General features: G+C 40.7%; 1 protein-coding gene across 2 annotated transcripts in view; it reads left to right on the top strand.

Annotated features, from left to right (window-relative positions):
* The first annotated feature begins 12,491 nt into the window (after positions 1 to 12,491).
* The window catches only part of GATB (glutamyl-tRNA amidotransferase subunit B), a 41,892-nt gene continuing 39,605 nt past the window's right edge, over positions 12,492 to 14,778 (top strand). For both annotated transcript variants that reach the window (XM_058803836.1, XM_058803837.1), the window contains exons 1-2: positions 12,492 to 12,673; positions 14,512 to 14,662. In XM_058803836.1, the coding sequence (XP_058659819.1) occupies positions 12,507 to 12,673; positions 14,512 to 14,662 (318 nt within the window). In that variant the 5' untranslated portion in view covers positions 12,492 to 12,506. The remainder of the gene's footprint in view (positions 12,674 to 14,511; positions 14,663 to 14,778) is intronic.

Genomic DNA, 14,778 nt, shown 5'->3' on the forward strand with positions numbered 1-14,778 from the left:
TTAAGAATTTGCTCATGCCTTACACATGATTTAGCAGCTCTAGCATTTATTCATGGAAGGAGGAGGTGGCAGAGAAGCAGGAGTGAAGTAAAAGGTTGGTCAATGGACAGCACAGCCACACTAATAAGTATGGGGGCAGATGGTGCAAATATTTTGGTAATAAATAATAATTGTTTGAAGCATTGCACACAGGCAAGAAGTCTCTGGGGGTCTCTATAAAAAAAAGCTCTTGCATCATTGAACCGATAAACCACTTACTTCAATTATGTTATCTACCTTTCAGTAAGAACTAAAAAACAACAGGATTCATACAGGCTCCAACAGGACGAACGGTACAAAGTTTCAGGCAACTCCACACAACAAACCTAGCAAATTTTATGTTAAATCTTGCTACATTTTAAGCATAGTTTTGTTGAAAGTTTCAAGATACATGTGTACACTTGATTAAACAGTCTCCGAGTGTGAAATCTTACCAGACTCTGTGCAAGGAACTATCCAGGGTAGAAAAGACTGAAGGTTTGATTAAAAAACATTTTTTCCTCCAGTTTTGATAAATTGTGGAATGAGGCAACAATTCTAGTCCAATAACTATTGGACATATTGGCATATGAAACTTCATCTACTCTTGTGAAGGACAGGGTCAAATAACATTCATAAAGAGTAGTAATTTACACCTCAGTCTCACTGATTTAAAGGATCAGAGTGAAGCACAGAATAAGTGAATAGCTTAATTCTACTGCTGGAGCAAATGTAGAAGCAGCACAACTGGAATACCAGACAGGATGGCCAAACCACAACTATCTCAGCCAGCCCCAGCACATCAGCACAAACGTGCCCGCTGCCATGGCTTGTGCCAATACAGCAAAGCACAGACATGTGCCCCGTGCCCTGCTGCAGGGAAGTGATGTCGACACCTGGCACACAGGCTGAGAACAGGCTGATACAGCAAAAGCCCCCTCCCCAGGGGCTGCGGCACAGGTGACAATGTTTCTGTTACCTACACCAGAGGCTCATCTGGTGACTGTATTCAGATTGGGTCAGACTGTGGGTCTGACTATTTGTTTTTCTCTTGCATGAAAAGGGAAGAGGCAGGGCGTTCAGTTCCTCTCTCTTAAGGAATTTCCCTAAAGGCCCATTATATATAAATAGATATATGTATATTTTACATATATATATATATATATATATACACACACATGTATATACATTTCAATAAACTACATTTCCTCTGCTGACTATATTTTCTCTCTATTTCCATTCCAACCTAGTTGAATGGGTTGTCAGTCACTGTGGCCAACTCTGACTTGTCCCAATATGTAAATTAGACTCCCCTCCCCCCCACTTCAATTCCCTAGAGTGGTATTTTCCCTGTATTTAAATAATTTTACTACTTATTACTTGGACAATGAATCCAGACCTGGGTGTTTGCCTATGCTAATAAATATATAACAATGAAATGAAGATTTCTTCTGCTAGCACAGTGACACGAGATAAGAAGTACAACGAGAGTTCTAAGACTTACTAACGATGTACTTATGAAACGTTTCGGCAAACTGTGAAACTGAAGGTTAAAACATCTTTGAATCTTGACCAAAATAAAAATATGCAAAAATCAAACATGACCAAACATGCAACATGCAATGCTCAATTACTGTACTATACCAGCAGTAACTGCTGAGGGAAGTCATTAGCCCAAGCAGGACCAGCCCAAGCCACAGGACATCAGGCACGGCATTCACCAGTTTACTTCCAGGTAGCAGAGCAGATGCAGCCCATTCATAAATTTCTCTACCCAATAAACAAACTTTCTGGAGTGAATCCCAACCCTGCCTACATTCACCTAGTTTCAACTGCACCACAGCTCTGTTTACTGCCACTGATTATGGGAAGAAAACATTCAGCCACATCCACACATCACAAGCACAAAGAGCTGTAGAGAAGCAGCATCAATTCCATTTCTGCAATAGGACCTGACCAGTTTCTCTGAAGTCCAGGATTATCAACACTCAAAGGAAGAACAGTAACGCTTTATTTCTTCAGTCAAAGAAGAATGCTTCATTTCTTCATCCCACTTCTTCAGCTTTCTCACACAACTTTGTGACAATCTGCTTACAACTGCAATACCTGAATGGGCTTCCCTAACTGGAAAATCCTCATAGATTTAGTGCCTTTCTGAAGGCCCCACTCCAGGGCCTCAGTATATTTCTTTTGCAATGTCAATGCTACTGCCTCTGAAATCAAGGTCACTGGAAACAATGTGAGCCTGAACCCAGACCTAATGTAACTGTACTGAAAAAAAAAAAAAAAAAAGGCAGATACAACTCCATAACATCTGGGTGGAAGATTTATACTACTATTATCCTCTAGGTAATTCCACAGGGGAATATGAAAGCTGAAAAATCACTTTATATATTGGCTATCTCTCATGGAATTAATCTCAGAGAAATAGCCCAATGGACAAATACTGAAGGTCAATTTTTTGGGTTTTTTTTGGTTAAATAAGCAGGTAGATTAATAGCATTAGACAAGCCTTGTTTAGGAAACCTAAGTCAACAGTACTTAAAAAGCAGAGTGCTGGATAGACAGACTCAGACATCTTAGAGGAGACAGCATTTCTTGGCATCCTGAACCACTTGGTAAGTTATAGTGGAGGGTCTTCCCCAGAGTGCAGAGTTTTTGAGAAAGCTACACAGAGTCTGGGAAAAATAACTGCTGCTGTTCACAGACTGCGCTGTTGGGTGGCAGTGGCAGTAATGAAGATTAGTGATGGAAATCTGCTGGGCTCATCCATCCATCCTAAAAATCCAAGTAACATTAAGAGCTTTCAATTTTCTATCCCAATAAGTATTTCTCTGGCCTAGCTTGGCCTGCCCTCCATCTCATGTTAGTGACTTGCAGCAATTGCAGGCAAAGTCCAGTGCAATTATTCCAGGTTTTCATCATTACTATGATGGCCCTGCTTCTCTCTATCCCCCCTCAGATGGATTTAGAATAGCAACCTACAGATTTCTGTGCAACAGCAAAGAACTATAAAGGTGCAGCTATATTCTGACCTAGTTCCATTACTACTAGAGACATTTCTATGCAAGTGAAAAACAGGATGGACAGCAGAGAAGAAACACTGTCTGCCACCACTATCACACAACTTGTTAAATTTGCCTCACTAATACCAGGGCAGATTGTGTAAATCACCTGCCTAGTAAATTTGGTCCCTTGAGTTTACAGTTTGGTATAAACTCCAGCTTGATTAATCATGTGGCAGTTCCCTGATCCTGCTTTGTTCACTCAGAGGATAAGCACCAGATATTAATTTTTTAAGGTTCTCTTTTTACAAGCTTCTAGAGGCCCACGTCCATCTTTATTGCACTTTATGAGTTCACTCCAAAAATCCAACCATCTAACCAACTGAAGCAGGTAACAGATGCCCTTGAGCTCTTTAAATAATCACAGTATGCTCCTGACTTGGTTTATTTCCACTTCTGTCAAGAGCATTAAATCAACACCTTCCATTATCAACTGAAAATACCTAGTGCTAACCTGGGATCTCAAAGATTGAATTCTCTATACCCTCATTATACTTACTTTGTAACATTCATAAGAGTTAGTTCAGTATCTTGTAATTCTCAGCTACCTTTTGATATTTGGCATTTCATTTTAAAGTCCCAGCTTTGAGACTTTAGCTGGGAGTTTGGTAGCTTCATGAGAAATCACATCCCTAAATTTGACTTAATATTGTGAATAAAGTTAGTTTAAATAAAAACTGAGACTTAATCTTAGCAGTTTTGGAAAAATAGAAGCCAAGTAATTAATACTTACTACTACTTTAAAAAGAAAGGAAAAAGAAAAAATATAGCCTTACATCCCTCTTGATTTAAAGTCCGTCTTGTGATGTGATTTGGGGGGTTTCAACTCTCAACACTAAGAACTGCCCTTTCAATGAATTCACATCCCATGAATTTGGATCCATATTTAAATGCACAATAGAAATTCAAGCCTGAACAGCTAAGTGAATACAGCCACACTGTGAAGAGATAAGCTATGAATGAATAGCTTAATTGGACACTTGCAAAATTAACTTGTCAAAAGTAATTACTCTATACATGATCCAACTGGAAATGTTTTATGTCCTCCACAAGTTGAAAGAGTATTTATGCTATTCCTTGGCCTTTAAAAGATACATTTACAACATGCTGATTATTTACTAAGCTGCTATCATGCATTTGCAAACCTTTCAAGCATTCTGGTAAAAAGAGACAATAAGTTCATTTGTGAAGAGGTTAGCAGATACACTGACTATATTTTTAATGAAAATTCTCATACTTTCTTCTTCTTATATTAGAGTAAAAACATCCTGGCTAGAGGTATATGTTTGAGGTTTGTTTTCTATGTATAACAATAAAAATGGATTTAAAATTAAACAGATGGAGACTGGGAAAGACCAAGTAAACATAATCACACAAGCAAGTGTCCATATTTCAAAAGATGGCAAGGAGAAAAAAAAAAAAAACAAAACTAGACATACATTGAGAAAGAAGAGTCCAAGAGGAGGTAAAAATCTCTCCCTCACAGGACCTAAAAGAAACAGGAAGCTTTGGATGACCCATACAGAAGTAAATAAAATGCTTCCTGAATGAGACAGTTCCCATCTAGTACCATGAGACAGGAGATCATTATTGTTAAAATACAGAATGCGCTGATACACAGATCTATGTCTTTCAGCCATGCATAAGGCAGCTGCACAGCTATTCAAAATAAGGTGCCATAGAATTTCCACCTCAGTAACACAGGAAGCCACAATCCAAAGCATGCCTTTGAGGCCATGCAACCTTCAGATATGGCTGCTACTGCAGGCCTGCCCCACCAGAAAGATTCTTCTTCACATGCAGTAACAACACAAGAATTGCCTAGTGCCTTGGCAGAGAATCCCTTCTCCTACAGATACCACCCCGATGGAAAAGGCTTCCAGTGCCATCCCTCATGCATTGCCTTAATCTACACGGTAGCAGGAAACAACAGAAGACAGATCAAAAGCATTGTTAGAACAAAAGCCAGCAATGGATTCTTATGCCATTACCATTACTTTTGGCCACTACTGTGAGCATCAGCAGAAAGAAAATACTTCTAAAGAGAAAGCTATGCTACCAGCCTATAAATGCTAACATCTGGAAAGGAAAGAGAAGGACATATGGCAAAGCTGGGAAGAATGGTCTCTAAAGTCCCTTTGGCAAAGTTGTTATTGCAATTATCCAACACATGCTACCTCCTTTGGGTTTGTTTTAGCAACGGTTTGAGGAGTCACACCCAAACTCTTACTCAAATCCCCCAGAGCTCTCTTTGAACAAGTCCTGTAGAAGCAGCCCTTTGACACAATCTAAGTATCTTGTGCTGCTGTGCATTCCCTGCACGTGCTGCTATCCTGGACAAAGCAAAGAGGAAATACAAACTTCAAAGATTATCCAGTGTATTAAAACTTAATGAGCCATTGCCCCAATATGTGCAAAGCACACAACAGCTCTTACATTCTGGCTTCAGACTGCAGTTTACTAATCAGCTACTGAAACTGAAGCACTTCAGTCCCAAAGTAGTTACTGACTGATTGGTTATAGAAGTTCCTACCGAGAGAATTTTACTTCTATAATGGAAGGATTTCATCTCATCTGAGATGATGAAATCACTTGCTGAAGCACTTCAGTCCCAAAGTTGTTACTGATTGACCAGTTAATAAAAGTTTCGATAGAGAAAATTTCACTTCCACAATGGAAGAATTTAATTTCATCTAATTTGAGGTGATAAAAAAAGGGGAAAAAAAAAAAAAGAGGAAAACCACACCAAAAAAACCCCTAAATGTCCCCAAACAAAAAAACCAACTCTACATATAGGACAAACTTCACATAAAATCAAAAGATGCCAAGTCCCAACTTCCTGACCCCCGCCAAACCACTTGAACAACAAAACCAAACCAAATACCAGCACTCAATTATTTTCCTTACCTTTAAAGTAATACTAAAATAGGTATTCTACTATCAATGTAATTTATACACTGCAACAAGACTTTAAAATGCCTGTTGTCCACAAGACTGCACAAGTATTCATACTTTTTTCAAATAATAATTTGGAAAAAAATATCTGATGTAACATGTATAAAACACCAGGAGTCTTCAATGGGCCAAGTCACCCCATGAGCAAGGGATAACTCAGGTCACATTCAACAGAAGGGAAAACTCCCAGGTGAAGTTCATAATGAAATAAAAGGCTCTGGTTAGTTATCAGCCTGTTTCACATCAGTTGTGGTTACTGGTGGGCAGCAGTTCACACCAGTCAGTATGAACTGATGGCACCACAGAAAGACCAAGGACAGAATAAATGACTCACAAGGAAACCCTTGACTGAAATTTTTTGGCAGTACTGTATATTAAGGCACCAGATACACAAACAACAAAATAGAAAATATGTTTGTACTGCTTCTGTGTGCTCTGGCCTGTTTTATACCCAAAGGCTCTAATTTCTCCAGCTTGTCACAATCTGTCTCCACCTGCAAGCTCCCAGTTAATGCCTGTGACTAACACACTGTCTTTACCAGGTCCATGGAGAAATCATAATCTGGATGCAAAAGCAAGGAGTCTGAAGGAAAGGAAACAAAAAACCAACCAAAAACAAAAACCCCAAAACCGACACAAAACTGCATCAAATTGTGAGATGAATGTTTAATTTCAAGGGCACTGTCATCCTCTTTTCATTCTCAGGAAGAAGTGATAGTTACATTTTTTATTTCACTGTAAGAAAAGTTACCAAGCACATGGGTATGGCATAAATACAGTACAGAGGGGAAAAAAGCCAAAAAAACATCATAAACATTCTTGTCCCTTAATAGTAAAAAGCAGAACATAAACCAGATTTTGCTTTGAATGCCACAGGCACTGTGTGAAGATGAAGACAGCAGTGCAACTATGCAATTAAAGAAAGAAAAATTAATGTTCCAGAGTGAAAACATTATATCCAGCAGGACAAAGCTTCCAACATCAGGTGTTCTTCAAGCCTGCCTGGGTTAAACATAACACAATGTATAGGTGTATACATTTGAAGGCAAGGAATATACAAAAAGTTTTGAAAATAATGAGCTAACTCCTAAACTAATCCTAAAGAAGTAAAAAGAATCCTAAATAAGTAAAACAGAAGTCTGTGTTCCTGCAAAAGGAAAAGATAGGGCTGTCTCACTTCAGGACCTGCAACTTCATTTAAAGTTTTGGAACACTTACCTGCAGTATTTTCCTTCATTTACATTTCTGCTGTGCTTTTAGTGAAGTAATAAATCACAAAGTTCCATCTGGGCAACAGTTTTAGTTGACACCCTTATTGCTTCAGACAATTAAAATCAATCCTTAGTGTTAAGAACAATAAAGGCAGCCCTTGGAAGCATCATGCTAAGTTGTGGAATACAATTTTTTGAAATATCACCTTTTCAGATTGACTTCAACCTACTAGTAATCTCATGTTTTAAAGATATTGCTCTCTTATAAGCAGCAGCTTGACAGAATTTAACATTTCAGATTATCTTTAGACTGGTTTTGATTAAAAAATTAATTTTAGACCAAACGAATGATATTATTATCACCAGCTTACTCCCAGCATTACGCTGCCTGACAACTCCTTCAAACGATTCCTTCACTTTATTAATGACAGAGAAGTCAATAATAATTGAAGGCTTTGCTGATTCCTAGTACTATGTCCTAGTCATGGAAAACACTTTGATGCATATTCCCAATTTGACGGTTCAGCTAAAATTTTTCTTCTTTAACAAATTTAGCATAGATATTTGTGTCTATTTTTTCCTAGGCTGGGCTGTCAGCTGGAATCTCATAACTGAGAATATGAAAGTTCTTGTTAGAGTATCAGTTATGTGAAACTGTACACTGCTGCAATGTTAGATCCATGACTTTTATATATATATATAAAGTCATAGACAGCCTGCAAAACAAGAGTTATGGCTCTGCTATTTAGGAAGCAACAGGCCTCAGACATAAAAGCTCTTTGAAAATTATAAGCAGAAGAACACTACATAAAAATGCAATGCAAATTAAATACAAGATTAAATTAGTCTCACTTCTATATGCTTTTCCCTATATTCTCCCTTGTTCTAAAAGGACCAAAGTAAAAAAAATCAAAAGCTAGAAAGACATTTTAAAGGTTTTCTTGCAGATACCAATACAATTAGAGAGAATAATAGTAAAATTTAGATCCACTGAAATATTATCAATCACTTCCTTCTGCATAATAATCACCAACAGTCCTCACAATAAGTTTATTAGACTTTAATACAGATGATTTAGCCTAGCCTCTGCTGTTTCCAAATGTCATTTCCATTGCTGGAAAAACATACTACAAAAACAAACCACTATAACATATTCCTGATAGACTGAGCTATGTCTAAGTATAAACCGGACATAGTTCTAGAATTACAACTCAAACATTTAGAAAACATTGTGCATTACAGCAGATCCAAATCTAACGGAGTGATCACCCTGTAGGTAAATTATACTGATTTTCAACTAAAAGAAACAAAACCCTAGGTAACTGGGAATCATACTAAAGGTAACACAGGCTCATAACGTAGATTTTCCAACAACTTAATCAAGATGCAATACCAAGACAGCATTGATATGTTAGGAAATCCTCTCATGCCTATAATAATGGAACTTCACACTGGAAAAACAAGGACTTAATTTATTAAAGAATAAGATTAGGGTAGTACTCACCCTCAGACAAGGTTAGTGGTACTGGACTTCCTCAAACACTGCCTCTGAGGCTTACACAGACCTCAGCTAAAAGAAGCCCAGGAGCTACTTCCCTTCCAATTCAGGCTCCCAAGACAAAGGGCTGTGGTGTGCCCCTAAGTGAGAGCTTTCAGGATTGCCAGCACCTGATTCAAACCACAGGTGCAGCCAATGCTCAGTGCAGCTCTCCCAGGCAAGGCACACCAGGTGAAACCAATATAGAAAGGTGGTAATACACAAATATTACATGGCTGATCCAAGGTTCTCCTCAATTACACAGCCTTGAGGAATAGTGAATTCAGCTTCTACACCAGGACCTATATGTAACTTACATGTTTTCATTACTGTTTATACAAATTGCTTGTGCATTAATATTTCTTGTGGTGTTTTATTTCCTATCTGAGTCTGGCCCTTATTTTTCAACTCATGAGTTATAACAATTTTGGTAAATAAAATTAAATGGCACTATGTCCCAATTAGGAAATTGATGGCACTTTGATACAAGAACCCTCAAATCATAAGGCTGTTCATATTACCCAGTCTATCACTCCATGTATGCATACCCACATGGTCAGCAGATCATACAAGGTACCCCTCTTAGGTCCCTAAATAATTTCCTGTGGTCAATAGAAATATCCTTTCCCAATCCTCAAGATCAAGTACACATTTTTGTATTTGCCATGTCCCATTACTGGTAGATAGACAAGTTGAATCCATATTCCAGACTGAAACAGTTCATTGTCACTAGTAGTTCAAAGTTGCAGGAAAAAAAAGAAAATTTCTCTCTTTATACACCTAGAGAAAAAAAACCAAAACAAAACGTCTTTCAAGGTATAGAGGTGATCCTAGAGGCCTAAAAGTTTGAAAACATCTCTTACCATAGTTTGCTTCCAGACTTAGCAATCTGCTTTCTTACTCTTCCCTGCAGGCCAATGTCTGAATTTTTGATAGACTATGGATCTACTCTTCCAAAAGTCACAACCTCTGCTTCAAAATCTAGCAGAGATTCCTGTCTGTTCCTTATTTCACATGCTGAAAAAAGACACTGCAGGCAGCCTGTGAAGTATCTAACAAACACCCCAGTCTGAATATCCCATTCCCTGCCATTCCAAAAGGAGACCTCACAGTCCCCAAAAGGAGTAAGTATGGGTGCTAAGGATCACCTGCAAGAAAACAGATTTTAGAACTCAGACCCTAGAAACTAAAAGGCAGAGGGATCTTCTTTCAAAGAAATGGGATAGATTGCTTGTTTATGGCTTAAATTATATGCTGTTGGGTTTTTGCTCTCTGCAAAATTCCATTTTCCTCTCAGACATTGGTTAAATTCCTATAGTAACAAGAGACTCAGAGCAAACTGTCCCCTGGCTCTACCCTCTCTAAGATATGAGTCTACATAGTGCTGAACTATCATAGCACCAATCTTTATGCAGTGCTATTTTCCTATTCCAAGCCACAGTGTGATCTATAGACACACTGCAGTAAAGAACAAATATGTAGCCTTTCCCACCTCAAAGTAAGCTGCTGGGAAAGGCAATTATTCCGTGTGATTGACCAGCTTCCTGCATATGGATGTCTGGGTTTTCATTTATTACCTACTTTGTTACTGGCAAAAGGCTGCAAAGGTTCTTCTAATGGGATTTTTTTCTGTGAACAGAATTAAAATAACAGAGGTCATTTAAATCACAAACAATGGCACTTCCCAGTCTTCCTCTCTCTGTAAGACATCTAATACAGCTAAAAGTTCCAGAAAAATTGTTTGTGATGGATTTCAACCTTTTTGTGCTGTCTACTCCTTTCTAAATAATATGTGCAAAGGGCAGAAGTCCATGCAACCAAGGCAAAGTAAGGCTTTAAGTGACATGACTTTAATATTCATTAGGTTTTAACTTCTTAGCATCTATTTATGAAATCTTCTATTACATCAGGAGAACAGACTTAAAAGAAAGTCAAATAAACTGAAATTTACAATTTCTACCCCAGTAGAAACACTTTGGAGCTATATTTAGAATCTATCCTGACAGCTGGGTTGAAGTGACCTGCCAATCCCTACACAGTATCAGAAAAGAACTGCATCCAGAGCTTATGGAGGACAATTGTACAGAGAATAAATCTGTTGCAGAAGTAAAAAACACATGCTAAAGCTTCAGTCTGAAAAGCAATTTTCACCACAAGACATTGCATGGGCCCCTGCTACATCCAAACGGAAATGGGGTTTTCCTCAAATCAGAATTATCAAAAGTTCTTCATTGGCTTAAAGACTACTACACAGGGAATTATATTATATTAATGTGTGAATAAGTTTCCTGCAGGAGAGAAGGAAAAAGGCCACTCCAATGTTCTTTCTATCTCCAGAACATGTACAAGATTACCTCTGGTCAGTTCTTGTCAATTGGAAAGGAATTTTACCTTGGTCACTCTTTCTTGTACAAGGGGATGATATTTCCCAAGAAAAGGAATGTGACAAATTAATTTTAAAAAGGTATATGGTACAAGTAACTATACATCAATGTCTGATGAAAGGATCTCTCAACTGGTTCTTCTTATACAGCACTTCCAGGTAATTTGTTAAAAATACAAACATACCAGAAAATCACTGCTACGAAACACTGTTTATAAGACATTTTCTTAAATTATTTGTGTGAATTATCTTGTGCATGATTCAGAACCATTCAGCACCTCATACTGGATCTTGGGAAGACAAGAGGTTGCAAAGGTTCCAGGATACTTCCAAGTGCCTGTGTGCACCCCTGTCCTCTGCTGGAAGCGATCAGCCTGTGTGTGTGTGTGACTGACACTCAGTGTGTGACTGACAGTCTCAGTGTGTGACTGACATTCAGTGTGTGACTGACACTGAGTGTGACTGACACTGAGTGTGTGACTGACACTCACTGAGTGTGACTGACACTCGCAGTGTGTGACTGACGCTCTCAGTGTGTGACTGACACTCAGTGTGTGACTGACCTTCACTCAGTGACTGACACTGAGTGTGTGACTGACATTCGCAGTGTGTGACTGACAATCAGTGTGTGTGACTGACCCTCAATGAGTGTGACTGACCCTCACTGACTGGGACTGGCACTCAGTGTGTGACTGACACTCAGTTTGTGACTGGCACTCAGGTGTGTGACTGCCCAGCCTGTGGTGGCAGTCGCTGCTACAATGCAGATGACATTAGCAACTACAGTTCACATTCATTCCCGTTTAAGCTCCATACACCCGCAGTTTGGGATGCAATGCCATTAATTCTGTTATTTGTGCTACGTAAACATGAGAGATGTTTACAGATGCCCTGGACAAGGCCCTTTATTCCCACAGAGCACCCCCAGGCCCAGCCGGGACTGAACCTTGCAGCCCTACTGGCAGTTCAGCTCCCGAGCTCACCACGTGGCACTGCAGCGTTTGATGCCCACGGCCTGCACACGGCCGCCGACAAAGCGGCAGCGGGCTTTGTAAAAGCGTGAGCCCAGAAGAAAGCCACATTCAAAGCACTTTAAGGATCTGAACCCCCTAACGCGTTTTAAACAGAGGCCAAGCAGCGACGCCACCGCTCCCTCCAGCACTCCCGGGATAAGCGACGGACGCGCGGGCCCAGCTCCCGCCGGCGGGGCGGGGCGGCGCCAGGCCAGCGGCCTGACGGGAGTTGTAGTCCGCCCGCACAGCCCGCGCTCCGCGCAGCCATCTCGGACTGCGTTTCCCAGGGGGCGCTGCGGGCGCCGGGCAGCCGCTGGCGGGGCAATGGCGGCCCTGGTGGCCGTGGCGGCGCGGGGTTGCGGCGGGCTCTGGCGCCGGGCGCGGCAGCGCGGCGCGGGGCAGCCGGGGCCCGGGCCCGGCCCTTTCCCCCGCGGGCAGAGGGCTGTCGCCTGTAACGCGAGAGGCGGGGCGGTGCCGGCGGGGAAGAGCGGGTACGCTGCCGGGACGGCGCGAGGAGAAGGGCCGGTGGAGCTGGTTGCGCCCTAGAGCCCGGTCCGGGGCTCCGGGCTTGGCAGCGGCGGCGACAGCGGTGTAAATCCGGGCGTGTGAGCGGTGTGAGGCATTGGTGCAGCGCACGTTTGTCCTGCGTTCCCCGAAGCGCGGCCGGTCGGGAATTGCCGCGGGCGGGGCCGTGACCCTCCGGCACGCCGGGCTGCCATGAGAGCCGCAGCTCGGGCTGCCCGAGCGCTCCGTGTGCCGGGAAACCACGGCGAGCGCTGCTCCGGCTTTCCTGAGCGCGTTTCCAGGGTTATGCCAGCCCAAAAGAGGCTTTTCCTTCCAGAGGAGTACTGTGAGATACGGGCGGTGTGCCTGAAGCAGAGCGCTTTGTTTCTGCTGCAGCTGAAAGTCACGGGCTGAACAAGTTCTCTGGTGTCCCACGGGGGTGTGCACAGCTGATCGCTTCCAGAAAGTTGTGCAGACAGTGTGCTGCTGATTCTTTAGACACAGATAAGCATAATCCGTGAACAAACGCGGCAAGAAGCTGCAGGTGCCTCACCAGTGCTGTTAGTAGGATTGAAGAACTGACTGGTGCGCGTACCTTTATCTCTGAGTGCATGCCAACACACTGATTAGGCAAAACCTGGTGTAATTTTTAATGTCATGATATAACAGAAAGGCATTTCTGAAGAATACAGGAAACAATGGAATAAATTTGCCTCCAAAATATAAAAGAAAGCCCATATTATTTCTCAAACCTCGAAGCATTTGTATGATCAGCTGAAAATACTGAAGGATAATACTATTTCAATGAAAGAAAATGTATTAGCTCCTTTAAACATCTGAACCTTAATCTTTCATGGTAATATTCTTCTTCCTAAAGCATCAATAGAAGTGGCGTCTGCATCGCTAGTTTGTAGGGATGTCCTCAGCTGGTGGAGGGCAGATGGAGAACTAAAATCTTGGCAATGTAGAATGTTCACCTCTGGAAGTAACACTGTACTTGATATATTTGTTTGATGTTTTTCCATAGCTTGCTTGTCTCCTGTAGCTATCTGGGTACTCATACTGCTGAAGTGTTCTACCACAGAAATGTGATTTCATCAGTGAAATATTATTTGTGCCACTTCATTTGTACAAGGCCAGATAATTACTTACAGAAACTGTCAAGCAATTCATACTGTAAAGGTGACCTTTTTCTCTTGTCCATATAAAGGTTATGGATGTGAGAATTGCAATTACTTTTTAGATGATATGGAGAAGCTTTATTCTGCAGAATACATTCAGAGAACAGTAGCTCTCTAGTTGAAATGATGATTTCTCTATTACCAGATTACTAATGTTTATGCTAATATTCTACTAACGCTGCTCTGGAGAGCCACCTTTCCCAGCATGCAAGTGTCTATCTGACAGAGAATACATAATTTATTATGCCACCTGTCTGTTGGAGATTTATCAAACTACCTGAGAAGTAATTCATATTTATGATGATTTGGGGATTTTCACAAGGCACCAAATTAGAGTTCATCCAGCATGCAAGTGTGCCTCATTAATTTCTCTGAGATTTCTCACGTAAGGAAAAGTTAAAAGTTTTAAACCATTACATTTTTTATGATACTCTTTTTTGCATATAATGAACGCTGCCATATATTCCCCATAGCCTCTGTTCTCCAGTATCACAGCACAGCTTTTCCTATTACAGTGTAGATGTATTTGAAACATTGTTTACAATTTTTTTACAATTACAGTTTAATTTTTTTCTGTTTCTAAGTTTCCACGGTTACGTCATCTGTGTTTAAATTGTTTCTCCCTTCTCCTCTTTCCTTTTCAGCCTTGCTCCGTGGGTACCAGTTGTGGGTCTGGAAATTCACGCACAGATCAGTTCCAACTCAAAACTCTTCTCTGGTTCCCAAGTCCAGTTTGCAGCACCTCCCAACTCCTTGGTGTCTTTCTTTGATGCCTCTTTACCAGGAACTTTACCAGTAAGTTAAGCTGCAATTTCATTTATGTCAGGATTAATGTCAGACAACTTTGTGTTTGCTTCTAGTATTTTATTCTTTCCAGGATTTGACTAAAGTCATATATATGGCTACTTTTC

This window comes from Ammospiza caudacuta, chromosome 4 (assembly GCF_027887145.1).
Source record: "Ammospiza caudacuta isolate bAmmCau1 chromosome 4, bAmmCau1.pri, whole genome shotgun sequence".
Classification (NCBI taxonomy): Eukaryota; Metazoa; Chordata; class Aves; order Passeriformes; family Passerellidae; genus Ammospiza; species Ammospiza caudacuta.